Raw genomic sequence first — 26044 nt, 5'->3', positions numbered from 1 at the left:
TGGAAGGTGGATTCTAAACCACTGCACCACCACGGAAGCCCCCTGAACCTTCTTAACTAGAGTCTCTGTTCAGCTTTCGTAATCCAGGACGACAAGAGCAAGTCTGGGGGAAGGGAGGGGCCAGGACCCAGGTGAATTAGCTCCAACAAGCATGACCTCGCTAGGGCAGCTAGAACACCCTTCTGCCATTGCCTCAGCTAAGCTCAGCTCCATTTCCACAGAGCGAGTTCTTCCCTGTGACCATTCTCTTTGGATAGGGCAAGGGCCAGGAGGCTGGACTCACTGGAGGGGCTATCAAAGCTGGATTTCAAAACTTTTTTGAGCTGAAAAAACCTGTTTGCAGTGATGGGGGATCCTGGCAGCAGGTGGGGGCCGTTTCTGGGAAGTTAAACAAAAGGCAGGCTAATCCTCTTAAACCAACTCACATGTTTTATACCTGGAAACCCCTCAGCTGAAGGCTGTGTCCCAGGCCTTCTGCTTCCTGCCCCTCCCTGCTCTGATCTAGGTCCCCCCAAACCCTCAACTATTAAGTTCCAGCTGCAAACCAACCCTGGCCTATTTCCTTCTTCCCCAAAGATCACACCTGAATGTGAAAAGGATGGATTTTGTTTATTAATAATTAATAATGCACCTTGAGCAGCCTAGGGCTGAAATGTTGAGCGAGGGATGGAGAGGCCTGGTTTGGGGGTTGGGGAGAGGTTGTCTGTGGAAATTCCCAAAGGTCTTTCATCTACTCTCATACCAGCTGGCCACCTTAGTTCTGGAGGAGACATTTCCAGATTCTGGTGACTGGGGACATAGTTCTAATGGAACCTACAAAAACTCTGGGGCCCTCGTTTTAGGAGGGCGCCATAGGCTTGGCGGAATTGGCGGTTCATGGCTGCATAGAGCACAGGGTTGATGCAACCATTGAGCCAGGTGAGGTTGGCAGCAAGCATGTGGACAACCCGGGGAGCCCGGACCTTGGCGTCCAGGATGTTGAGCAGCAGGAAAGGGATGTAGCTCAGGGAGAAGCAGAGGAACACAGCAAAACACATCCGAGTCACCTTCCCAAACTCTGACGGAGAGCCCTGAGCTCCCTGCTTTCTTTTAGTTGTCCTGGCTTTGGCAGGCTCTCCTGGAGGGCTTTTCTCTGCCATTTGCTTAGCTGCCTTGCTGTTGCTCTGGTCCCCCACTGCTGATGAGTCCCCTTCCAGGGTCTGGGTGGTGGCGGCACTGACTGGCTCAGATGAAATCCCCTCGCTGTGCCCTCCTGATGCCAGCCCACTGTCCAGCTCCTGGAAACGACTCGGCATGGCCTCATCTGTCCCAGCCACGTGGTTGGAGTGGATGCTCGCCTGGCGCAGCTTGTACTGATCCAGCGCCTGTGCTGCTCGCTTCACCTGGCGGTGGATGAGGTAATAGAAAACGCCGACACTGCTGAGCCCAACCACAAAGTAGATGCCCATGAGGATGGTGGTATGGGGCCGGCCTCGAATGCGATCAAAGCTGCAGGTGCAGACTACGGGCACCAAGACATAGATTGGCCAGAGGGGAGCAAAGCTGGCCACACCCACCGCCCAGGTGCTCACCAGTGCAAGCACGATGCCCTTGGCACTGAAAATATGGGGAAAGAGCTTTGGGTGGGCAATGAGGAGGTAGCGTCCCAGGGCGATGAGGCAGAGGGTGAGGATGGAGACAGAGTTGGACGCAAAAAGGAGGAGCCCAAAGACCCTGCAGAAGATGGCACCAGTGCGCCAGTGCAGGTGGAGGTAGGTGTCCACAGAGAAGGGCTGGAGAAGGGTGCAGTAGAGCAGATCGGCCACTGTGAGGTTGGCGATGAGCAGGTTGAAGCGGGTACGGAGCTTGGGCTGGATGGCCAAGGCCAGCAGGGTCAGCACGTTGCCCACAGTGCCTGTCACGGTCACCACCACGCCCCAGCTAACTGCCACGTAACGATAGCCCAGTACAGACTCATGGTAGCAGGAGAAATTGGCATCAGAGGTGTTCCACATGATGGAGGCTGAAAGGGGTGGGGTGGGGGGAAGAGGAAGAGGGAGTTAGAACCTGACCTTGAACTTAGATCTTTCTCTTTTCTTTAAAAAAAAAAATTTTATTTATTTATTTATTTGGCTGCTCTGGGTCTTAGTTGAGGCACGCAGGAAACTTTGTTGTGGCGTGCGGGATCTTTAGTTGCGGTATGCAAAATTTTACTCGCAGCATGTGGGAGCTAGTTCCCTGACCAGGGATTGAACCTGGGCCCGCTGCATTGGGAGCATGGAGTCTTAGCCACTGGACCACCAGGGAAGTCCCTAGATCTCTTGGATAACTCTGGGCTCCTGGACACCTGAACCACTCCAGGATCTCACCAGCCCCCTGAGCCATTCCCAGGCCTCTTCATCCCAAGATCCCCAACCCCTTCCTTTCCCATCTTCAAAGATTTTCCCAAATTTTTATCTAACTTTAATTTCTGTCCACTCCAAACTCCCAGCCTTTTCAATATCCATCCAGATACTCTCAGTAACCCCAGCACCCTCCGACCTTTCTAACTCTTTCCCTGTCCCTTAAGACCACCCAGGAGTCCCCTCTCCTCTGTATTCAGGAGAATAGTCCCCTCTGTCTGTAGTCCCAGGCCTCAGTTTTTTCTGTTTTTACCACCTGGGAGATGAGGAGACAGAGAATATAAAAGTACTCCCACCACCAAAGTACTCACCTGAGTCTCCCAGCCTTCAAATCTCTCTCTGGTGGAAGACGTCCAGCTCACTCAAAGAGCAGTCCTTTCTGGTGGGCAGTCAGGCTTCAGACAGGAGGTGCTCTGCTCTCCTGTCTCCTATTATACTAGACTGGAACAACAAGAAGGTCCCCAGTTATACAACCTCAGCCACTTCCTCCCTTGCTTCCTCCCTTGCCTCTGGTCCTACTCACTTTGCTTTAGCTAGTGAAATCTGGGCTTCTCTGTTGAAATTTCCCTGCTACTTACTCCAAAGTCTTATCACTCCTTCAGTTCTCCTTCCTGAAACCCAAGCTCTGTTTCCTCCCTCTCTTTGCATGGCAGGACACCTATAAGATCATTGCCGAGAATTGTTGGGACAGGGAGGCAGAGCATCAGAGTATCTGGGCCACTTCTCAAGGGGCCAAAGGACAAGACCAAGTTCTAGGAGCAACTCTAGGCACCCCAGAAGCCTTGGGTTTGTTTTGGGAGAACACTGCCTTCCCTCTCTCCAGAACTTGGAGATGGTTCACATCTGAAAAAGGATTCAAACGAAGAAAGGTGGGAAATGAAGCATCTAGGATTCTGGCTTCCCGCCTCACAGGGGCTCAGGCTCCCAATCATTGGTTCATTCATCCATTCACTCACCAAAAACGTACTGAGTGTCTACTATGCATTGGACTCTGAGCTAGACCCTGGGGATGCTGCATGGCCTTGTGAGTAGTCTAGGGGAGGAGACAGATATGTAAATATATAAATGCCTAATTGGTCCTCTGAAGCAGGGGTCAGCAAAGTTTGGCCTTTGGGCCAAATCTGGCCCACTATGTATTTTCATATGGGTCATGGGCCAAGAATGTTTTCTTTCATTTTAAAATGGTTACCTATGTAGGTACCTACATAATACCCTCAATTTTACCTCTTGGCCAATACAACCTGAAATATTTGCTATCTGGCCCTTTAAGAAAAAGTTTGCCAACCCTTCTGTGAAGTACATCAGAGACTTAGAGAAAAGGAGCGAACTGCCAAGGAGGGGATCAGGAAAGGGTTCACAGAGAGACACCTGAACTGGATTGTGAGTGATGAACAGGAGTTTTTTGGGCGGATAAGTAGAAGGACATTCTAGATAAAGGGAACAGGATGCAGAGAGTCACAGAGGTTTAGGTAGAGGCGAACAAAGCATGTGAAGGAGGGGGCAAGAGGGACGATCCTGGAGAGGTGAGTGGGGTCAGAATCAAGGAAGGCCTTGTGTGCCATGCTGAGGAGTTGGGGTTATATCCTGGAGGAGATTGACACTTGGAGAGCTGTGAGTAAGGAGTGAAAGCCTGCAGGCCAGAGGGAGAGAGACCAGTAAAGAGGCACCAGTTCAGACAAGGGGGGGGCAGGGCCTGAGTTAGGGCCAGGGCTGGTTTGGTGGGCATGCCACCTGCGCGTGTAATCGCACAGGGCCTTGTGCTGAGAAGGGTCCAGTGCTTGATTTAATGCTCTGCAGTCAGCCTTGAGATCCTTTTTGAACACTTTGCTTTTTCATTTTGCACTGGGCCCCACAAATGATGTAGCCGGTCCTGGTTAGAGCAGCGGTTGTGGGAATAGAGAACAATGATCGGGATCCATAGGTCCTTAAGAGGTCAAATAGGATTTATTTAATGACTCATTAGATAAAGGGTTAGGAAGAGGGAAGACTAGGAGGACTCCCAGTTTTCCAGGTGGATGGTGGTTCTCTTAATCAATGAGATAGGGAATGTGGGAAGCATAGCAGGCTTAGGGAAGGGGGTAAATAATGAATTCAGTTTTATACCAGATTTGAAGTACCTGTGGGACATGCTAATATCTCAGCCCCTCTAACCCCGATTTCTTCCAGCCCCCCTCTCTCTCCCCACATGTGATCCAGCCCCGGCTTTTCTCATTCCACTCTCCTATTCAGCCACTCCTGCCCCTCAGACTTCTAGATCTCCAGTCTCTGTCTTTTTTTGAGCTAGATCGACCTGAAACAAAACGAAACAAAACACACACACAAAAAAACCCCCAAAACTCCTTGTTGGGTTCCGTTTCTGAGCCTACAGCAAACTCCCACCCCCAACTTCACAATTGACTAACTCAGGAGGCCCCTCTTCCCCCTCTCCTTCCTCTTTAACAGTCGTCATCCCACCTTCCCTCCCCCTTTCTTCTGCAAGACAGGGAAGTGGGTAGAGAGGTGGAAGTGAGCAAAGAAAATGCAACTCAGGAGGGGCCCGTGTAGAGGCTGGGTTCTGGTCTGGCCTTTCTTGTTGACCTTCTGCTGCCCAGCTGGACTAGAGCGAGGGGGGGTGGTCACAGAATCACTGGCTGCTCTTGTGAGTGTGTGGTTGAGTCAAATTCTGAAGACAGAGAAGAGACCCCTTCCCCCAGCATCATGTTGGAGGCAGTGAGCGATGTGTGCCCTCTTGTCCCATAGACCATTTAGGGAACCAGATGAGAAGGCATTCTAGCATATCTGTAAATGGCACGGTCCCAGCACTTTAGTCGTGGATCCATGAAGTCTCAATGAACTTTTAAGAGACTCAAACCTGCTCATTTTGCAGATGGGGAAGTTGAGGTCTCGAGAGGGTAAGGACTAACCCCAAGGTCACTGCTTATATGGGGCCGAGTAGAGCCTACAGCTCAGTTTCCCAAGTCCCTGCCCCCACTTATTCCCATGCCTTGAGTGTTGCTGGCGTGCGTTTCCCACCAGAGGTACAAAAACCTGGATTCTTCCTTTGTCTGAGACCGGGTCTAGACCTGTCTGCCTAGAATCTAGAGACATGCACTGGAGCCTAGCGGTCTCCTTTTCCATGTCGTTGGCGCCGCCTGGTGGAGTTGCGGCGAATTCTCAACAGCCATGGCTGCAATCCGAGACCTGGACTCGAAATGATTCCCCAGGGCCAAGTTGACACTTGAGCTGGGCCGGAGTAGGCGTGAGTGGGATGGGGAGCTCTGCTCACTTTGAGCAAGCCTTGGATCTTGCCTCCTCCCAGCCCCATTTCCCCGTCCCCCTCCTTCTTCTGGCCCTCTTTCCTGTGTGCCGGCCCCCCTCACCATACACATACACTCCCTGATGGAATTGCTCCCAAATCAGCGGGCAAAGACGGAGAGTCTGAGTCTCAGGGACGGAGGGCAACGAATCCAGATTTTATTGTCAGGGAGGGGGAAAAGGGAAAGACGTGGGTTGGGGGCCGGGGTTGCTACATCGTCAAGCAGAAAGAGTTGATGGGGAGGGGAAGGCCAGTGGGGGCCTGTCCCCCTCCCGGGTCTGTGCTGGAAGGACTGACGATACGGAAACCACAAGGGGGGGAGGGAGGTCACGACCCCGCCCGAGTTGTGCAGTGGAGGTGTCTGGTGGGAGAGGACAGCCATGAGGTCTAGGAGCTGGGATGGGGTAGGCTACAGACTCTGCAAATCCTGCGGAAAGGGGCGGGGCGGGGGCGAGGCTTCTATTGCTTTTTGCTCACAGTTTTGCGGAAGGCGAGGCGGGGGTGGGCTTGGACTGGACACCCCTTGCCCCCCTTGGTACCCCTTGGGCGATGGGTGCTGGTGAAAAGAATGGAATCCGGACTGGGAAGGAAGAAGGTGAGGGAAGGGTCTATAGGGGCATCTACTTGGTCCCACCCAAGTGCCAGAGATGCCACCAAGTGCTGCCCATGGGCCCGGCTAGACCTGGGCTGGGGCCTGATGCGGGGCGGGCACAGTGAGGTTGCAGGCGGTAAAACCAAAGTGCTTATGAGGGACCCAGGATCCCGCCTGCTCCCCTCCCCCTGCGGAGGACGGGGGTGTTCACGGAAGCGCTTCAGTTTGGGGGTAGGGGGCCGGAGTCCCAGAGTCCGCTTATTGCCAAGAAAATCCATTTCTGCCCCCTGGACCCCGATCATGGCTTGTGAACCCCGTTTTGTGCTAGGTTTGGGGGGGAAGGGCTGGATGCACATGGCTTTTGGGAGGGGGGTGTCTCCAAGGGGGCTCGGGGGTGAGACAGCCCCCCCTTTTCTAGGGGAGAGGGAAGGGCAGGGGGCGGGGTTCCCTGAGATCTGGGGTGTTCCCCCCCTTCTGAAGCCCCCCTCCCCCGCTACCCCTCCCCTTTCCTGGAACCCCGTACCTCGGGGTGGGGGGGAAGGAGAGAGATCATTCAGGGAGTGCCGGGAGGAGGGACGGACTGGGAGCCCGGAGGCCTGGGTCCCGGCTGGAGGTGGGGGGGTTGAATGGGAGGGGGTTCAGGGTTCAGGTCAGTAGGGGGAGAAGAGGATGGGTCCGTGCGCAGTTCGGATGGGCCCGGGGGCCGGGTGGAGCAGGGGGTGGGTGATCGGCGGTCCCTGGAGAAGAGGTGCGGCGGGAGCCGGGCGCAGAGACAGCGGGGAGCCTGCTGCCGCTGCCATCACCGCAGCCACCGCGAGGGGGCTGGGGAGCAGGCCTCCGGCCAAGGACTTGGGCAGCTCCTTGGAGAAAGTCAGAGTGCCCTGCAGGGGGGAGAGGGGCGGGGAGAGGGAAAAGTCATTCTGTGGCCCCGCAAACTCCACCTCTCCCAGGGCCGGCCAGCATCCCCTCTCCTCCCCGCTCCGGTCCCCGCCCCTTGGACGAATTCTCCATCGCCCAGGCCTCACCGCCAGCTCCCCGGCGCCCCTGGGCTTCTTGTGACGGCTCAGTAGTGGGTTGGGCTTCCCGGCCACGCCATCTCGGTGCCGCCGGCTGGAAATGTGCTGCAGGGACCAGTGGGTGGGGGGCTGTGAACCACGGGGAAAGGAGCAACCGCCAGGGAGCAGGGTGATCGCACCTCAGCACCAGGCCCCGCCCCTTCTGTGGCACCAAAGGATGACCCTGAAGAAGAGTCTCACCCAAGCTCCCTGTCCTCCCTCCTCTCTCAGCAGGTACACTGTCCAGAATTCTCGGAAAGGGCCTTGGACCCACCTGTTTCAGTTGGACCTCCGAGTTGACCTTGACATTGCAGATCTCACAGTGGAAGGTTCGGTCCTGGGCAGGGGCCTCTGGTTCCCCGGGAGTGGGAGGCCCCAGCCGAGGGTAAGCTTTGATGGGGCCCAGTCCACTTCGGGCCTCCAGAATTGTCTTGTGCTTAGTACCTGGAGCCCGCAGAGGGCAGAAGGTAAGAGGTGGAAAAAAATTCTCCAGGCCTACTATGCCTCAAATACCCACATTTCCAGTTACTATATTGGGGGGGGGGTGTGCATGAAGCGTGGGGGCTTTCCAAGGCCCTTGGGACCCTTCCAGACACAAGGTGGGTCAGGGGAGAGTCACAGTTACCAGAAATAGGGCGGGGGCGGGGAGGGAACTGAGGAGGTAAGGGGCTGAGGAATGAGGGAGATGATTAGGGAGGGAGATAGGCTGGTGAGTCTCAGAGGGTCCAGGGATGCTGGAAGCAGGAGAGTTAGGATATAGGAAGCAGGAGGGGATGAGGACAGGGGAGTGGGCGTCGGGGAGGGGAGCCCATACCTTTGTTATGTGCCTCAAGCTGGGACAGGGAGTTCACTGCCACCTTGCACAGAGCACAGTAGAGCAGCCGCTTGGCCTTCTCCTCCTCTTCCTTGCTACCCCCAGGCAGGGAAGCTGGGGCTGGAGTCCCCCCTTCACCCTTGGTTACACCCTGACCAGCCTCCGGAACACTGGGAGGGGATGGGGAGCCAGGCTGTTTCTCTGGGGATCCTGGGGCTGGACCCAGTCCATTTTCCATGGAAACTGTCACTGGGGGAGAAACATAGGGATCATCCCAGATGGCTTTCGGAGAAGATTCTTTATGTGGAGGAGACCTAGCCCCGTTTCCTGGAGGGCAAGGGCCCAGGAGTCCCCACCCTGTGACAACATGCATGCTCTCATGCCCTGGACCAGAGCCAGATGTGGTCCAGCTGCCGCAGGGTGGGTGTGAGACTCCAGTGCCTGGCTCATTCTCCATAAGCTGGGAATGGCTGAGGGGTCCAGCCCCACCAGCCTCTCCTTCAGCCAGGGTGAAGCTGGCAGCCAGCCTGGTGACGGGGAGAGGGGCATGGAACAAGGGACCTCCCCTCCAAGGCCTGCCAGCCAGCCTGGGCTTCCCGCCCGGCCAGCCCCTTCTCAGAGGCCTGCCCAGTCCCCAGGGAGGCATGCCAAAGAACCCTAGGAAGGGGCAGAAGCGAGGTGAGGAGAGGTTGGGAGAGACAGACACAGACATGGCAAAAGGGAAACAGAAACAGCAGAACCAGAGAGGGAAGAAACAGGGATGTGGGCTGCTCTATAATTCATGGCTTGATTAAAGATGCACAGGCCCCAGGCTTCAGCGCTGGGTTCTGGCCTCTGCACAGGGGAAACTCTAGCGCTCCCATTCTTGCTCCAGCAGCTGATCCAGTTTCCGGGTCAGGGGGAGGCCGGGGGTGGGGCTGGGGAGCTGGTGGGAGGGGACCTCCTGAGCCCTGCAGGTGTCCATTTGCTGGTCCATCCTGTGATCTTTCCTTTTTTTCTCTCTTTCTCATTTCTGACATCATTTATCTCCATCCCAATCCAGACAGCACACTCACATCTCTATCTGGACAGAACCTCCTGGCTTTCAAAAGCAGGGCAGGTATCCTTACCTCCTTAGGGAGATTGCCCTAGGAACTAAGTGAGGTAATATGTATCAAGAACCTAGAACAGTGCTAGACAGGAAACGTTAGCTACACCGCCACCATCATCATCCCCCTTTGACAGAGACATTACCAAAGTTAACCCAAGATATTCAGGCTAAGAAGCAGCCAGAACACGATTAGAACTCAGCTCACCCATTCACCCTATCTGTGCATCCCTGAGGGACGGTGTGTGTGTTTGTGTGTGTATGTGTGGTGAGAGTGGGGCCTGCTTCCCAAGCTGGTGGTGCAGCTCCTTGGTTTTCATTCTCCTTAGGGTAGGGCAGGAAGGACAGGCAAGGACAAGGAGGACATGGGGATGTCAGGTCTCTCTGGAGTTGCCATGACTGACATCTGATGTGGTAATCCCAGGATGGGGGTGGCTCGGATCGTCCTGTCTTGATATTCCTTCTTTCCAGTTTCTTGGCTGGGAGTAAGGTTGAGGATGGCCACCAGCCACGAGGGAGAAAGAATCTCAGAGTTGCTTTTTGTAAACCCGGAAAAGACCTCACAGATCTTCAAGTCTCACTCCCTCATTTCCGAGGGACAAAAAACTCTGGCCCAGAGAGGTCGAAAGATCTACCCAAGATCACCCAGGGAGTTGCCTGGGTTTCCTGGGCTCAGTCCTCCCTGGGGGGAGCTCCCGTGGGCAGGCCCTCAGATATCCTGATTCTCTGCCCTGCCCCTCTCCCCAAGATGAAATGGTCTCTCCCTGGATTTGGTGGTTCCGTTTTTCTTGAGGAAGTTTGCCAGGTAGCCTCACCCTGGCCCCTGTCTGAGTCACTGGGCAGTGGGGAGGACAGACAGTGGGGACTCTGCTGAGAGGAGCTGGGGCGGCAGTGGGGGTGACAGGATGGAAATTTTGCGTCACTGGGTTTGGCTGCAGGACTCTTCTTGGGTGGGGCTGGGGTGGGAGCTGAGGAAGAGAGAGATGAAAGCAGAGGAGAGTTCTGGGAAGTGGGGACAGAATGGAGGGGACAAGATCAGTTGAAGGATGCTGGGGGGGAGTCAGACATACCTGGACGGGGGGCTACACCCTCTCCATTTGGGGGTGTGCCGCCTGGGGGAGCTGGATCTCCTGTTTCCCGGACGCTGGGCTCCCTGCCTCGAGTCTTGGCAGCCTCGATGCCTTTGACTCTTCGGGCATGGCGATTACCCTTGTAGTGTGCCTCAGCCTGGCTCTTTAGGGATGGAGGAAGAAAAGGGAATCTGAGATCGTCTTTCATCTGAACATTCTCCCCATGGAGCTCCTTCAGGTCCTGGGGTGGCCTCAGCAGGCTGCACTTAATCTCTCCCTACACCAGGGCGAGGTAAAGCCCCGTGTCGAGGAGCCCTGGTTACTCAGTCGCTGGGAACCTGGGTCCCCACCTAGCCCAGGCTCTACCCGCACCACCACACCCAGGGCCTGCCTGCTGACTCAGGCTTCCCACCTTGTCCAGGGGTGAGGGAAGGGGACCTCACACCTATAGGAGAACCCTAAATGGGAGGGGCCGAGCAATCTAGCCAGTCCGCATCCTCTTCGACCCGGGGCCTTCTGTGCCTGTGTCCCCTGGCCCCAGGAGCCAGCCTTTGCTGCTCCTGGGACTCCCATCCTCAAGCTGGGAGTCCCAGGAGCTCTGAAGCCTGGGCTGTACCCTGACTACTCCCCTCTGGGTCTCATTTTCCCTGAAGCCTCTGCAGACACCCTGGAGGACCCTGGCCCCAGGCCCCAAGCCCAGCTCTGGAGACAGAGAGAGCAGCAGAGACAGCTGTCAAAACAGAGGCGCTTGGCGGGGAAGGGGAGGGGAGGGCAAAAAGAGGGTGGGGCAGGGGTGTGCAGAGCCTGGCGGCATGGTGTGGCATGTGTGTGTGTGTGTGCGTGTGTGTGTGTGTGTGTGTGTGTGTGTGTGTACTGGGTAGAGAAACAGAACATGCTTTCTTTTCCTTACTCAGCAGAACGAGGCTCTGCTGTTTTTCTCCAAAAGTTCTCAGAAACTGCATGCCACAAAGCCCCCTCTAGACCCACACAGAAGTCCCAAGGGAACCTCCGAGGGAGAAAATCTGGGAGGCCAGACACCAAGGTTCTGAGTTTGGGGTGGCTTCTCCCATGGGAGAGACTTTCCCTTGGGAGAACAGTGGGGGCCAGGCCTTGTGTGTAATGTGGAGGGAGGACGGTGGAGAGAGGAGGAAGCCAGGAGGTTAGCGGGAAATGGATGAGCCGGGGAGGAGTTTAGCAGAGGCCAAGGAGGGCACAGGCTCTGCAGGGGGCCAATGACGTAACTCAGCCCTGTACCCAAGACCAGAGGGCCAGAGGCCACACTCCCACCCAGACACAGATGGCCACCTGTGTTCCAAGAAGTTCTGAGCCAGGGATGCCTCAGTCCCCAAGGGAGGGATACATACAGCCATTTCTTGTCCCTCCCAAGTGCTTTCCATCAGCCCTGCCTCTCCTGCAGTATCCCCTCATATCCCCTTAATCCCTGACCCTCACCCAGAGCTCCCAGACCCTGCCCTCCCCTAAGATCCCCTGGTCGTCCCTGCCCCAGCCAGTGGATGGGTGAGCAGCTGGGTTTCTTACCTGAGAATTGAAGCGGATCTGACAGACATTACAGGAAATGATGGGCCGCTTGGTCTTGAGTAAGGGTCCCCCAAAAGTGTGGGAGAGTACAGCCTTCTGCACAGGGTCCATCTGTGGAGGCAGGCTGGGGTGAGCCAGGAACCCCAGCACAAGCTCATGTCCATCACAACCCCACTGGCAGCAGCTGGGTTGAACCAAAGTACCCGGAGCCTCCTCCAAACCCCCTAGCATGCCAGAGGGCTCTGAGCCTCAGTTCCCTGATTCCCTCCTAGCCCAATCTTCATAGCACTGGAAGGGACCTGAGAGATCCCCTGGCCCAGTGCTCCCATTTGACAGAAAGTAGAAGTGGTTTGCCCAAGGTCAGAGCATGACTTAATAGCAGAGCTGGGACTTGAACCTGGACTCGTCTCCATCCGTTATACCATGAAGATCAAGCTCTGTCACCTTGACCTTTCTCCTGGGCTGATCCACCAGAGGCCCACTCAGGAAGTCCCAAAGCACCCCAGATCCTAGGGCCCTCAGCTGAAGCCTTTTTTGGCCTCCGCTCTGGGGCACGACCATCAACCAAGCCAAGCTTCTGGTCCCAGGAGACAGATGTTCCCAGCTTCCCATCTCTGGGCCCCAGGTTGCCCTAACACACTCATTCCCTGGACCTCTTAAAGCAGTAGCTTCCAGAGGGAGTAAAAGAACTCAGGAGAGAGTAGGCGGCTCCAGCAGGAATAAGTAAGAGAACGTAAGAAGCTGGGCTGGCCTGAGGCAGCCCGGGGATCTTCTGAACTCCCTCCCCTTGGTCACAGGGCTTCTGGGGCAGGGCTATGGGGCTGGGAGGGATGAGGAACGGCCTCTGCCCCCACCCTGGGTCAGCAGATGTCTTTGCAGTCTCCTGCCAAGAGTTCACATGAGGCGGGAAGAGGATGGGAGTTTCTCTCTGAGGCTTTCTGCTATGGGGATAAAGCCAGGGGCCTAGAGGCATGAAAGCTGCCTCCCTGCCCTGTCCTCCTCCCTTCTGGCCCCCAGGCGGCCAGGGAGAGGCGAGCCTGGAATGCAGCTGAGGCTGAGCAGAACTGGGTGATGGCTGGGATCTCTCATAAGCATGGAACCAGATTAGAGCTGAAACCTTATCTTCTAGGTGGAAGGATCAAGTGAAAAAAAAGTTGCTGGAGACTTGGTGGTCCTTAGCTCCTCAGCTGAGGCCCTCCCTGTGCCCAGGTCTTCATGATTCCCCATGAGACGCTGGTGAGAGACAGGAACATGGAGCAGGGGGAAGAAGGCGGTCTGGAAAGCCCACACATCCTGTCTCCCCTCTGCTCCCCAAAGTTGTCTCACTGGCTGCTTGGGGTCAATGTCAGGAAAGGGGCTTTAGCATCCCTGTGAAATGCGCCATCCCATGTGGCAGCGGCAGAGGCAGGAGCCAGGTTCAGATAACCAGTCTGACAGACCAGTGTCAATTTCCTGGCCTGCCGTTGGCTGGAAGCAGCCCCTCTCAGTGGCTTACTCTTCTCCTCCTGGAAGCTCAGGTCCTTTTCAGGGAAAAGCCAAACAGGGGAAGACTGGGTGTGTCTGTGTGTGTCTAGGCAGTCTATGATCAATCTGTGCAGGGGTGGAGTGTGAAGGCGTGTCACGTGCTGTGTGTACATCATTTCTGTATCAACAGTTCTGTGCCGGGGTGGGGGGCTCTGCCGAAGCCATGAATGGTCAGGTTGTGCAATCTCCATCTGTGTGTTTATCGGTGTGAATGTATGATGTGTCTGGCAGGAAGACAGACCAAGTTGGAGACAGGCTTTAATCAGAAAGGGGAGACAGATGTTGCACTCAGCTCCCAGCCTCCTGGCGACAGTCCTCCCTAACCAGGGACCCCCAACTCTGCCCCAGGGTTCTCCATAGCCCCTGGACGTCCTCACATGCTGGGTAGGGAATGGAATTCAGCCTAAACAGAAACCCAATCTGGGCCAGGAAACCTAAGTCGATGAAAATGGTAGGGAGAGAGGAGTGGGATGGAGAGGGGAAAGCAGAGGTCCCTGGCTCTGTCTGTGCCCCACCCCAGGACCCCAGCCTGCTCCCCAGAGTGGCTGAGGACCCAGTGCCCTGAGGATGACCTGTGAGCTGACTGTCCCAGCATCCATCCCCTGCAAATGGTCCCTGTCCTGCTTGGGTCCTTCCTCCAGGGTGAGAGCCTTTTCCTTTGCACAGCCCTCTCCTCAGGTTTAAGTCCATAAACACCCACTAGGGGTGGGAGGTGGGCAGAGAGGAGGGCAGCAACCCAGTCTGGTGGGTCCTTCCCACCCTCTCCTCCAGGAACGGAGGAGACACCAGGCTGAAGGTGAGGGTTCCTGGGCCCAATCCCTGCGCAGGTGGAATATGAGCCACTGAAGTGCTGCTCCAGGCCAAGGTCAAGAGGCCCTGGTGACCTAGATGAGGGCTCTCTGGGGAGGGGTGAAGGCCAGCATCTCCCAGAGCCCCTTCCCTAGGATTTTGGCCTAGACACTGTCTGGAAAGGTCCACAAAACAGCCACCTCCCACCTGCCCTCCAATAGCAGACATGAAAGGGAATCGCTCCCCTAAGCTGGGGCAAAATGAATCAGGAAGGGCAAGGGGGAGGGAAGGGGGAAACCAGATCAGGAACACCAGGAGGGGCTATGATTATATTTCCTTCCATTGCCCTTTATCTGATGGCACCGCTGCCCCTGTTTGACCACCCCCCCCACCCCAAATAAAGGCAAAAAGGGAAGGGGGATGGAATCTCAGGGATGGGAAGACCTGAGGGACAGGAAGGACTGAAACAGGAAAGAGAGGGAGCTAGAGGGTGTCTAAAGAGCAGGTGGAAGCTGGTGGGGGAGGGACGCTAGGAAGGGGACTAAGGCTGAGATGGGGTCAGGGCTGCATAAGGGATCTGACCGGCGGCGTGGCAATTTGAGGGTAGGTGTAGGACCTGATGGGAAGTCTGAAAATTTGGGGGACTTCAAGGATCTGAGAAACAGAGGCCGGGGTATCCAGTATGGTGGCAGCAGTCTGGGGGGCGCCAGATGGGATCCGGAGATTGGTTGGGGCCGCGCCAGTCGTGGGGGATGGGCTGGATAACCCGAGGACCAGGCGAAGGGAGAGGTAGGGAGCCGGGCAGGGGCGGGCGGGGATGGGGTGGGGGGGGCGCTGCGGCAGCGGCGGGAGCCAGGGAGAGAGGAGGGGCCGGGTGGCTTACCCTGCGGGACCCCGGGGGACGCGGCTCCATGGCCCGGGGTGGCAGACCCGGGCGGGGAGGCCGAGCCTGGCCGGGCCGGGCAGGCCGGGGACGCGGCGCTCGTTGCCCGGGTGGCTCGGGGCTGTGCGGCCGGGCCGGCCCGGAGAAGGGGAGGCGGCGCCGGCCCGGCCCGGAGCCCGCCCCAGAGGCGGGGCCGAGGACGGGGGCGGAGATAGGGAGCTCGGGAGGCATGAAGGGGCGCTAGGGCGAAAAGAAGAGAGGACGGGGTGTCCATGTCCAGACACTCGTTCCAGAAAGACCTGGTCCTGGCGAAGGGCCGCTCGGCCTGGCGACGGGGCATTGACCAGATGCTCCACTGGGCTTCCTCCACTGGGGACCCTTGCTGGGTCCAGTATCCCTACCAATGGCCGACCCTGTTTCTCCAGCTTGGACCTTTCGCCTTTCTTTCACCCTTTCCACCCTCGCTCTTCTGCTGACAGCTTCTCTTTCGAGTCCGCAGACGACCCCTTCCCCTGCTCCCTCTGCACACGACCCCTGTGCCCCTTATACATGTCACTTCCCCTACTAGGGATGCAAGACCGAGCCCAGGTACCCAGGTGTCAGGCACTGCTCTCTTGGTGACTCCTCTGAACGGTGGAGCTGGGGTCGCCCAGGGCAGAAGCGACCTCAAACTGGGGACATCATCCCTAACCTCTTCCCACCTCCTCCTCTCGCCTGCCACCTGCTGGAGAACCAGGTTCCCGAAGGGCTTATGCTTCGTGCACTTGCTGCCCTCTGGCGGTAGAGTGGGGGCAGCACTGGGGGACGAGGGACAGGAGGGCAGAACAGCCCACTGCCCCAAACACTTCCTTATCCTCTCTGGATAGGTCCTAGGATTCCGGCTCTCTCATCTCTGGATCTCATCCCCTCCGTTCCACCTAGGGCCGAGAGATGAGCGAAGCAGGGGCCTGGATGTAGAGAGAGGCTGTCTTTGGGAGACAGCGAGGGATGTCCAAGGGCAGAGGGACGCATAATGCAGGGAGGGGTCTAAGGGGTAGGAACTACCCGAGTAGGAGAGATCTGGAAGTATTAGTGCAGGGATGGAGAGACTCTTCCGTGAATAATAATACCACCACCACCACCTAATGTTGATTGAGCCCTTGGAATGTGCCAGCGTCTGGACTGAGCTCTTTGCATGGATTATCTAATTTAATCTTTACAACCACTATTATAATAGTAAGTACTATTATTATCTTCATTTTATAGATGAGGGAACTGAGGTTTAGAGAGGCTAAATAATTTGCCCAAGGTCATAAGCTAGTAAGTGGCTGAACTGGGATTTGAATTTAAACCCGGGCATCCTGACTCCAAAGCCCTGTACTTAACTGCTGCACAGTACTGCCAAGGCATGTCTGCAGCCTTTCTGCAGTCCTCATTCCCCTGCAGAATTTGGCACTATTGATGCAGCCTGCCACACTCTCTCCCTTGGCTTCTCCAACTCTTTAGGAACCTGGTTCTCTCCCCACCCCCTCCTGTGGCTCCTTCATTTCCTTTGCAGGGGCCTCCTCCTGTTCCCACTGCCTAATTCTGCTTATTCCCCAAGGCTTGGGCCTTGGTAACTACCTTTCTCTCTCTGATCCTCTATTAAATAAAAACAATGAAATAACGTAATAATCATAGCAGCTTACACTGATTGAAAACTTACTTTGTGCTAGGTGCTAGGCTTTATGATTATGTCATACGATTCTCACAACAACCTTGCGAGTTGGTACTATTACTGTCTTCTTTTACAGCTGATAAAATTGAGGTTCAGAGTGGTTAAGTAATTTGCCTAAGGTCACACAGCCAGTACTTTTGGAACATCAATTCAAATCCTGCCAGTCTGATGCCAAAGCTGGTATCACTCAACACCTGGCCACACTCTCTCCAAGCTTATCCACTCTCATGGCTTTAAATAGCTTGTCCCCACTAGAGGCCGTGGAGCCATGAACCTGGGGAGTCAGAAACTTGGGATTATCCACGTGAATCAACTAAGTAGCTTTGTGATCTTGGGAAAGTCACTTAACCTCTCTGGGTCAGTGTTTCCTCATCTATAAAATGGGAACAAAGATAGGAGACCCAAGGTTAAGTGTAAATCAGGTATGTAGACTGGGGGGAAACTATTCCCAGCACCTTCTGCTCCAGTCACACCCAGTCAATTGCAGTTTCTCAAGTGCTCTTTTTTAGCCCTTGTTTCAGTCTGGAGTGTTCTCTGAAATCCCTTTTAAAATCCTACTAATAGTTCTTCAAAGCCCAACTCATAACGTCACCTGCTCCAGCTTCTATCCCTTTTTCCTCTGCTGTTTCTTTTTTTTTTTTCCTGCTCAGCTCTGGTTGGTCCCTCACCACATCCAATAAGTCTTTCCTGACGCCCCCTTGGGCTCCCCTACAAGCTACATGCCTCCAGCACAGCTCTTCTCACACTATAGGGTATATGCTAACTTGCTGTCTTTCCTACTACACCGTGAGCTCTCCAAGCACAGACTGAGTCCTGTGTCCCTGATACCAGTGCCTAGCACATAGTAGGTGCTCAAAAATTTTTTTGTTCAATTGAATTTTTGTTAGTGTCTCTGTCACAATATTTATAACCCTTCCTCTGTTTTGCATTGTAGATCACTGCATACACATCTATACTTCTTTCCTGAATATAGCGCCTTTAGCATGGGAGCATGTCATATTTACCCTCATGTCTCCATTTTATCTAGGACAGCGCCTTCCTGATAGTCATTACTCAATTTTCTCGTCTGTAAAACGAGGATAAAATGACAGCTACCCCATAGAGTTGTTATAAAACCTGAGATATGAAAAATGCTTTGTAAACCTCAAAGCGCAATGCAAATGCTGGTTTGGATTCTCTGGGAGGAGTTTGGAGGAAGCAGCAGGTATAAAGAGAACTGTATTTGGAGTCAGATGCTCTGGGTTCAAATCATACCTTAGGCACGTACTGCATCAAGTCATACCTTAGGCACGTACTGCATCAAGTCATACCTTAGGCACGTACTGCATCAACTTAGATAAATTCCTAAACCCTTCTGGGCCTTAGTTTTTGTCTTCCAGTATGTCAAACTGGAATAATAATGTCTACTTTGTTGGGTTGTGGTGAGGATTAAATGAGATCAAGTATAGAAACATCTACTGCAGGGAATTCCCTGGCAGTCCAGTGATTAGGACTCCACATTTTCACTGCTGAGGGCCTAGGTTCAATTTCTTGGTTGAGGAACTAAGATCCCACAAGTCACACGGTGCAGGCAAACAAACAAACAAACAAAACCCACACACACACACACAAAAACACATCTACTGCAGTGCCTGGTGCATAGTTGATGCTCAATACGTGTTTGTAACTGAATATGGTTTGACGGTGGGTTACTTGAATTGAATAAAGCTGACTTCCCCCAAACCTTTAGCTCCAGCCCACTCTCCAGGACCCAAATTCCAACTGTCTGTTGGACATTTTTGGCTCAACGTCCCACTGGTCCACCAACTCGCCATGTCCTAAAATGAGTTCAGCAGCCTCACCCCAGGCCAGCCTCCTCCTCTAACCCCCTGCCCCTGGCAAGGTGATTTCTTTCTCCCAGGCGCAGAGGCCTGAACCCTGGAGTCACCCCTGACTCATCTTCTCTCCCCCACCCCCAAAGCCTGGTTGGTCACCGTGGCCTGTCAATATTTCCTTGGAAACACCTCACCCACCCCCCTTCCTTCACTCACTCTGCCGACGCGATGGGCCCGGTCTGGCTCTCCAGGTTCCCCTGCAGGCCCTTATTGCTGGGACAGCCTCCTAACTGGCCACCATCCTCCAGTCTCTGCTCCCTTCCATCCAGCTGCCCCACTCACCTGCCTCAAACACTGCTCCTTCCAACTCACTCTCCTGCTCAAGAATGGATAATGGCTCCCTATTTCATAGTGATTAAATCTAGACAACTTTGCCAGCCCTCCAAGCCCTACCCCACTGATCCTACCCTACCCACCCAACGGTGGGCTCCAGAGAGCTGGAGCTTACAAACAGGCTGCTTATGCCCTTGAAGAGTCTCTCTTTCCACCTCCCTGTACTCACTACCACCCGTCTAGGTCTTGTGACTTCTCTCGATGGTGGACTGAATGAGATGATTCATATAAAACACCTAGCACAGTGTCTGGCCCATAGCCGGATTTCAGTGAATATTAGTTATTATTGTTATTGTTGTCAATAGTATACCAGAGAGCCAACGACACTTGTAACTGACTAGAAGTAAAGGAGATGGGGCCCTAAGAAGACATAAGGAATTAGATACAAGAGGAGAAGAGGGCAGGGAGAGAAGGAGCCGGGGTGGCAGAAGAGTGGGGAAGGCAGGCGGGCTGCTACTCACAGTGCTGTAGTTGCTGAAGAGGCCCAGGGTGGGTGCCGGCTCCAGTGGGAAGGGCAGGATCTGCTTGAGGTCCAGTGGGGGCTGCATGATGGGGGGCTGCCGTAGCAGAGGGAGGGGCCCTGCCCGGCTCAAGCTGCCTAAAGACCAGAGAAAACATTATGTGGGGCAGGAAGCCTGAAGCTCGGGAGCCCAACCCAAGCCTAGCAGTCCCGCTCCGCAGCTGGGGGCACACACTCAGAAGTGTGACCCCCATCACACACACTTCCCCTGCAGGCTGGCTCCGGAGCAATGGAGCACGGTGCCCTGTGGGCCTGGGGGAGGGCACAGACCTGTTGTTCTTCCCTTCTGGGTGATTTTCACTTCCCCCTTCTCCAGCCTCCCTCCCCCAAGACCTTTAGGCATTTTACAGACCCAGGAAGATCACAGGCCTTCTCTGCAGGCTGCCTGCTGGACCACAAGGACTCTGGAGTCCCACACCCCTGGCTACTCCCTTCTTCTGGTTTTGCTTTCCCCCAGGGAATCCCAAAGGCTAAGTCTTACCCCAGGGAGAACGGTCAGGTGAGTGATTCATCCCACTGCTTAGAGAGGAATATTGAGGCCTGTATTTGGAGGAGGGCTGCTGGATCTTTCAGGCTCCCCAGAGAGTTATGATTTTGTCCTAATCGTAATTCTTAATTAACTGTCGATGTCTCGGGGTAGGAAAGTGGCATTCGATCTGGGAGGTGGACTGCCTGTGGCCATTCTCAGAGCCCCTTCTCCCAACCTTCCAGTCCTCCCCAGGTCCCTCTGTCAGCCGCGGGAATGTTCAGCTCAGGCTCTGCGGGAGGAACTGCGACCAGCCGCTGGGAGGGGAACGCCTGGGTCTGACCCCAAGGGGAAATGAAACTCCAGGCTAGCCACTCCACTACCGTCCCTGAAACCTTCTCCTCCTACCCCAGAGCCATGGGAGGAGCTCTGCCAGGCTCCACAGGGCTGGCCCAGAGGCCCTCAGGACCCCTCTGGGCTTCTGCTGGCCCAGCTCCCTTCTGAGACTTCTCTGTCAACCAGTCAGGGAACTCTGGCTGCCCTTCATGGCTCTAGCAACTCCCTGACAGCAACAGGGGTTCCCAGGAACAAAGGCAAACCCAGGAGGCTGCAAGCTTAGCCCCGTCCTCCCATGACCTTACTGGGGCAGAGGGTCCCCCTGGGATCCTTTCCTACTCCCTCCAGAGAGGGCCCCTTTTCATACCTTCAGTGTCTGGTGCCTGCTGCCCCCAGGCAGTGGCCTGGCCCTGGCCCCCCAGGGGCCTGGGCCTGACAGCGTCCCCTTCCCTTGGTTCTGCCCCCTGCCCCCTCCCTTGCCAGCCTCCCCCCCAGTCCAGTCAGTAGAATCAGCCAATCAGAGTCCTGGAAAAGTGGGGCAGAGGGGAGGGCGGGGGAGCAGGGATTAGGGGAATCGGATGCGAGAGGGTGGGGGCAGGGAGGGCTCAGGCACAGCTGGGGGCAGGGAGCTGGTCCAGGAAGGTCTGGAGGGGTCTGTCTTTTCCACCCACTGCTACGACTGGGTGGCCAGGGTGCCTGAGGCAGAGAGGGGTCAAGGCTGCTGGGAGCTTGGGCTGCAGACATCTAAGGGTTGAAGGAGAAGGGCAGGATGCTTGGCTTTGGCCCTTGGACAGCTAGGGGTCCGTATGTCATGTCCGTTCCCTCCTCTGCCACCTCGGGGTTGAGATGGGGTAGGGGGGAGAGGAGAGAGACAGACAGACAGACAAAAGTGAGTGGGATAGAATGGGAAAGACTGACAGAAGCAGGAATAGGCGACTGAGAAAAGGGACATAGACACTGAGAGAGAAGAGGACAGGGGACAATGGAGAGATGAAGAGAGTGAAATGAGAGAGAAACAGAGACACTGCTGAGAAGCTGGACACAGAGCTAGAGACAAGGGCAGAAAGACCAGAGGACAGAGAACAGAGAGAACGAGAGAGGGAGAGAGGAGAGAGAGGGACCGACAGACTGATGGGGCAGGGCGACCATCTCCCCTTCCCCTCTGTCCCCCCATGGCTTCTCCCCTCTGTGCCCACCTCCTCCTGCCTGGCACACAAGGCCAGGGCAGCCTTAACGAGTCCCAGGCGGAATCAGGAATGGTGAGAGAAACCTGAGCGCTCCCAGAGTCCCCGGCAACCAGCACCCACCCCAGGCAGCTGGTCCGGGACTGGCACTTGCTCTGGCCCCAGAGAGGGAGGCAGCTCAGCTCCTTGACCCTTTCCTGGCTCTGAACTCTCCAGGCCCCCACCCCTCAAACAACCACCTCAGAGGAGAGAGATGAGTTCCACGAAAGGCAACAGAAAAAAAGAATGTTTTCAGGTAAAGCACTCTGAGTAGTAGCACATTTAATCTCTGAGGTAACTGTTCTATGGGGTAGCTGATACTAGTTTTTAACCATCTGACACTTGAAGAAACTGAGGCTCAGAGAACTTAAAAAGACTTGGCTGATGTTACACAGCCTGTAAATATCAGAGCTGGGATTTCCATCAAGATCTGTCACCCTCTTTCTCTGCTACACAACCCCAAAGGGCTTCAATTTAACTCTGAATTCAGCAGAGATCTGAGAAAGGCTTCCGTCTTGTCCAAGGAGAGGAAGGGGAGAACAAGTTCATGTCCTTCCTGGAGTTGGAGGAAAACAGGTAGCAGCCAGCCAGTTCCCTCTAGCCAGCAACTCATCTTTTCCACTGACAGGAGCCCTGAGGTCGGGGGAGGGAAGGGGAAGTGGGAGGAAGGAAGGAAGGATGGAGTGAGGCAAGGAACCAAAGTGGGCAACTGGAGATTCATGTGTCTCTTTCCCAGATTCCTGGGTCTACTCCACCGAGATCTGAGGTGGGAGGGGGCAGATGGCAACTTATGGACCAAGTGGGGAGAAGCTGGGCCCTTGGTGTCAGGTAGCCCACGCCTCAGTCCCCTCTCCGCCATCCTGAGAATAATAAGGGCCCACTGTATGCCAGGCACTTTACATATACGCCCCCCTGCGGATGGCTCTACTGCTCACTAGCTGGGTGACTAGCTCGTTTCCGAACCCTCTCTGTCTCATTTCTCCTTTGTCAAATGAGAGCAACGGTACCTGCGTTGTGGAGTTGTTGAAAGGATTGAACAAATCCATGTAAAGTGCTGGCCTGCCACAAAGAAAGCTCAATAAATGTTTGGTAAATAAACAAATCCTCATCTTATAGATGACCATCAGCTCAGAGAGGGCGAGTTAATTGACCAAAGTCACACAGCTAGTGAGGGATCTGAACCTGTCTGGCTGGCTCCAGACAGGGCTTTCAGGCACCACACTTTCCTAGGGTTGGAGGGGGGAAAAGGCAGGAATATAATAAGGGCTGTGAAGGAGGAAATGAAGTAGGAAATCCAGGGCTTCTTATGGCTGGTTAGGTGAGGGCTTCAGGTGGGTTTGGAGGAGGAGGTGGAGAGCAAACTGGAGTGTGTGTGTGTGTGTGTGTGTGTGTGTGTGTGCGCGCGCGCATGCGTGTGGGTCTGCACACCGTGTCAAGCATGGCAGGGAGGAGCTGAGGCCTGGCTGGGACAGGCCACTCCAGAGGGAAGCTCATTAGCTCGAGCAGATAGAGCCCCACCCAGCTTCATGGGGAGCTGCCAAATGCTTTATTAAAGACAGTTCCCAACCACTTTAGGGGGGGTGAAGTCTCAGTCCCTTGGATGGATGGCCATCTGTCCATTTCTGCACCCTACCTGGACCTAGGCCCTTTGATCCTGCTCAGGTATCCCCCCAGCACCAGGCCACAACCAAGCCAGGTCTGACTCCTTACTCATTCCATCCCACTCAGAGCTGGTCTTTTCCTTCCTCTCTTCCCCAGAAATTCTGGCCAGGTGGGAGTCCCAGTGCCTCGGCTATCTCAGGTCGGGCCTAGGGCCTGAAGCCCCTGTGGCAAAGAATGGGAGTGTCTGCTGTGAGCTGGCTCTGGGAGTGGCAGCGTCTGGGTAGGAACAGGAGCCAGGAAGGATGTTAGGGTAAGGCTGCAGGTTAGTGTTGGTCTGGAGATTGGGCCGCGATGAGATTCAGATCACAGAGAGGTATTGGGGATAGGGTTGCAAGTAGCGTTAGGGCCCAAGGTGGTGAAAAACATAGGGTCAGCACTGGGTTAAAATGGGAATTAGGCTCTGGGGCCCAAGGAGAAATGAGATTGGCGTCTGGACTGGAATCTCATCTCTAATCCATCCCCTTTTCACTTCAGGCCTTTTGGCCTCTTCTAACCCCAGAAATGCCTAAAACTGGGGGATTAATGGGAGAGCCTGGAACCCCTAGATCTTGCCTTCTTGACCAAGTCTCAGGTATTTGAGGTATTTGTCCCCTTCTGCTTCAATTTCCCCCTTCTTGGCAGGAGGCAGGCTGAGTGCTGGAAAGGCTTTGAAGTCAAAGATGAAAGCAACAAGGGGATGATTATGAACAACTACTCAAAACATCATGCCTAATAACCCCGGGGGAGATGTGGGCGGGGGCAGGGCCTAAAGCAGGGAGGTGGCCAGGAAAGGCAGAAGGAAGACCCCTGGGGAATTTTCCCCAGCCTGATGGGGAAAGCCTCCCTCAATGCCCCCGCCCCGCACACCACACCAAGGGCCCAGTTGGAGAGGAGGGTAAGCAAAGCTCAGAACGGTGAACCTGAGCCCAGAACCACCACCTTAAACCTGGGCCCACAGTCTGGCTCTTGAGCAGGCAGGCTGGGCCTCACCTGCCGGGCAGAGCACCTGCACACAGATTCAGTGGACCTCAGCGTTCAGAACCTGAAAACCTTAGAATGGGCCTCAGGCCTGGCCGGCAGCTGCCTCCCTCTTGCCTTCCTTCGTCAAAGAGGGGTAAGGTATGTGGCCCGCCAGGCTTCCCACCCCTCTGTGGGCTGGGCACAAGGAGCGAGTTAATTGCAGTGTCCTCAGGGAGGTGTGGTGGGCGTCCAGTTGGTGGCCCCTGGCATTCCTCCTGTGGTGGGATCTTGGGTTGGTTCGAGCAGGTTCCCGAGGTCCTCTCCAAGGCCTACTGACCAGGAGAAGCACGGCTCAAACTGGCCTGTCCTGGACAAGCGTGATGTTGCCTCTGGGGCCCGTGCCCAGGCTGGGGCCAGGGTGCAGGGATTGCACAGGTTGGAGGAATATGGAGCCTGTGCTCTGGGGACCTGAGTCCAAGTGTGCTGGTGGGGGTCACACTAGGGTCGGGACAGTCTTCATAGATGGGCCTGGAGTCTCTTTCCTGCTAGAGACACTCTTGGGAAGGAGGCAGGCAACCAGTCATTCGTGCCTCTGTTGGCTCATTCATTTAATGGATTTGATGGGGTGCCAGGTGGAGGGGGGCAGATGTAGAGTGGTGAGAGTGAGGAGCTACGGGGGGGGGAGGGGGAGAAAGAGATGGAGGAAGGAGGGCAGAAAGGGAGAGAGCCACCTAGTGGGAGTCAATAGGGGTCAAACGAAAGAAGAAAAGCAAAAGAGCCAAGGGGGCCCCAGCAGAGGGCTGAGGTGGGAGCCAGGCGAGCCCTGGGGTGCCAGCATGCAGCCAGGTGTCCCCCGTGGGGGGCAGGGAGACCACAGGTGTCTGGGCCTGGTGGGGGGTCTCCCACCACCAACAGGGCCCAGGAACCGGCCTAACCAGGACAGAGGGCAGAGGTCAGAGGTCAGAGGACAGAGCAGGCCTGTGGACTATCGTGGAGCAGGGGCCTGGAGCCCGACTGATGAGGAGTCCTTTCCTCCCCCTCCCGGGGCTCCTTCCCATGTAGGTCATGAGGCTGGGGTGGCTGTGGCTGAAGGGATGTCAGAGCCCCGCGGGAGCCTCCCTCCGCCATCCTTGTGCTCCCCGGGGCCCCTTCCTCTGCTGGTGCCCCCGGCCCAAGGCAGGGGTGGGGGTGGGGTGGGGGAGGAAGGAAGAAGAAGGCAGCCGGGAAGGAAGGGCCCAGGCAGCCAGAGCAGGGAGAGAGATGGGCAGGTCCCGGCGTGTTGGGGCAGGATGGCTGCGGAGACAGGATCCGTGCCGCAGGGGCCCTGGGGTGGACAGTTTCCCACCCCTTTTTCTCCCCAGACCCCTTATCTTCAGCCCTCAGGTTCCCACCTCCCACCACACACCTCGAAGCTACACCCACCATCTTCTCCCCCCGCCCGCCCCTCACTTCCTCCTTTCCCTCTTATCCTGGGCCCAGAAGGATGTCGGAGTGTTTGAGCTAAGGGTGGGGGAAGGCCCCGGGGAGGCGGGGGAGGGGGGGACGGGTCAGAACCTTTCGCTCAACTCTACCAGGCCAGGACCAGCCCCTCCCCCAGCCTCTCGTAGACTGTCATATAATATTCATGAGCCTCATGAATACGCAATGTTCTCATTATGGGGCGGGGGGTCTCACTCGGCTCTGTCTCCCCCTTTACCACTCCCTGGATTACCGGGAGAAGAAGCGGCAGTTTGGGGAAGAGGGAAAGAGGGGGCCCCAGATGTGGAGCCAGATGAAGGGGGAGGGGGAACCGGTGGCTGACGGGCGGCCGCAGTCACCGCGGTGCGGGAGGTGGGGGGGTGACCTACTGAGAGGGACCCAGGAGCCTGGAGCCGCGGAGCCGCAGAGCCCACTCACCGAGGATCATGCTGGGGACCCAGGCGCCCGCGGTTCCGCGTCGCTCTATCCCGGGGGCCGTTCTGGCCGG

The 26044-nt window shown here is 55.8% G+C and overlaps 2 protein-coding genes across 6 annotated transcripts; both read right to left on the bottom strand.

The window, feature by feature from the left end:
• Positions 1–803: 803 nt before the first annotated feature.
• Positions 804–1994, bottom strand: GPR84 (G protein-coupled receptor 84). The gene has a single exon (XM_007179516.2). The coding sequence runs from the start codon at positions 1992–1994 to the stop codon at positions 804–806; it is 1191 nt and encodes a 396-aa protein (XP_007179578.2).
• Positions 1995–5810: 3816 nt separating this feature from the next.
• Positions 5811–26044, bottom strand: ZNF385A (zinc finger protein 385A). 5 transcript variants are annotated; one of them, XM_057557640.1, is made up of 8 exons: positions 25975–26044; positions 19394–19530; positions 11834–11944; positions 10295–10457; positions 8138–8386; positions 7598–7767; positions 7294–7389; positions 5811–7149 (listed from the first exon to the last, which is right to left on the bottom strand). In XM_057557640.1, exons 1-8 carry the CDS (start codon positions 25982–25984, stop codon positions 6919–6921), a joined length of 1167 nt encoding a protein of 388 aa, XP_057413623.1. In that variant the 5' UTR covers positions 25985–26044; the 3' UTR covers positions 5811–6918. The 5 variants fall into 5 exon arrangements, with proteins under 5 accessions (XP_057413623.1, XP_057413625.1, XP_057413624.1 ...); XM_057557642.1 differs by having other exon boundaries at positions 19394–19526; positions 25975–26002; XM_057557641.1 differs by lacking the exon at positions 25975–26044 and adding an exon at positions 22485–22502.

This window comes from Balaenoptera acutorostrata, chromosome 11 (assembly GCF_949987535.1).
Source record: "Balaenoptera acutorostrata chromosome 11, mBalAcu1.1, whole genome shotgun sequence".
NCBI classification, from domain to species: Eukaryota; Metazoa; Chordata; class Mammalia; order Artiodactyla; family Balaenopteridae; genus Balaenoptera; species Balaenoptera acutorostrata.
This window is presented reverse-complemented; position numbering and strand designations above follow the sequence as displayed.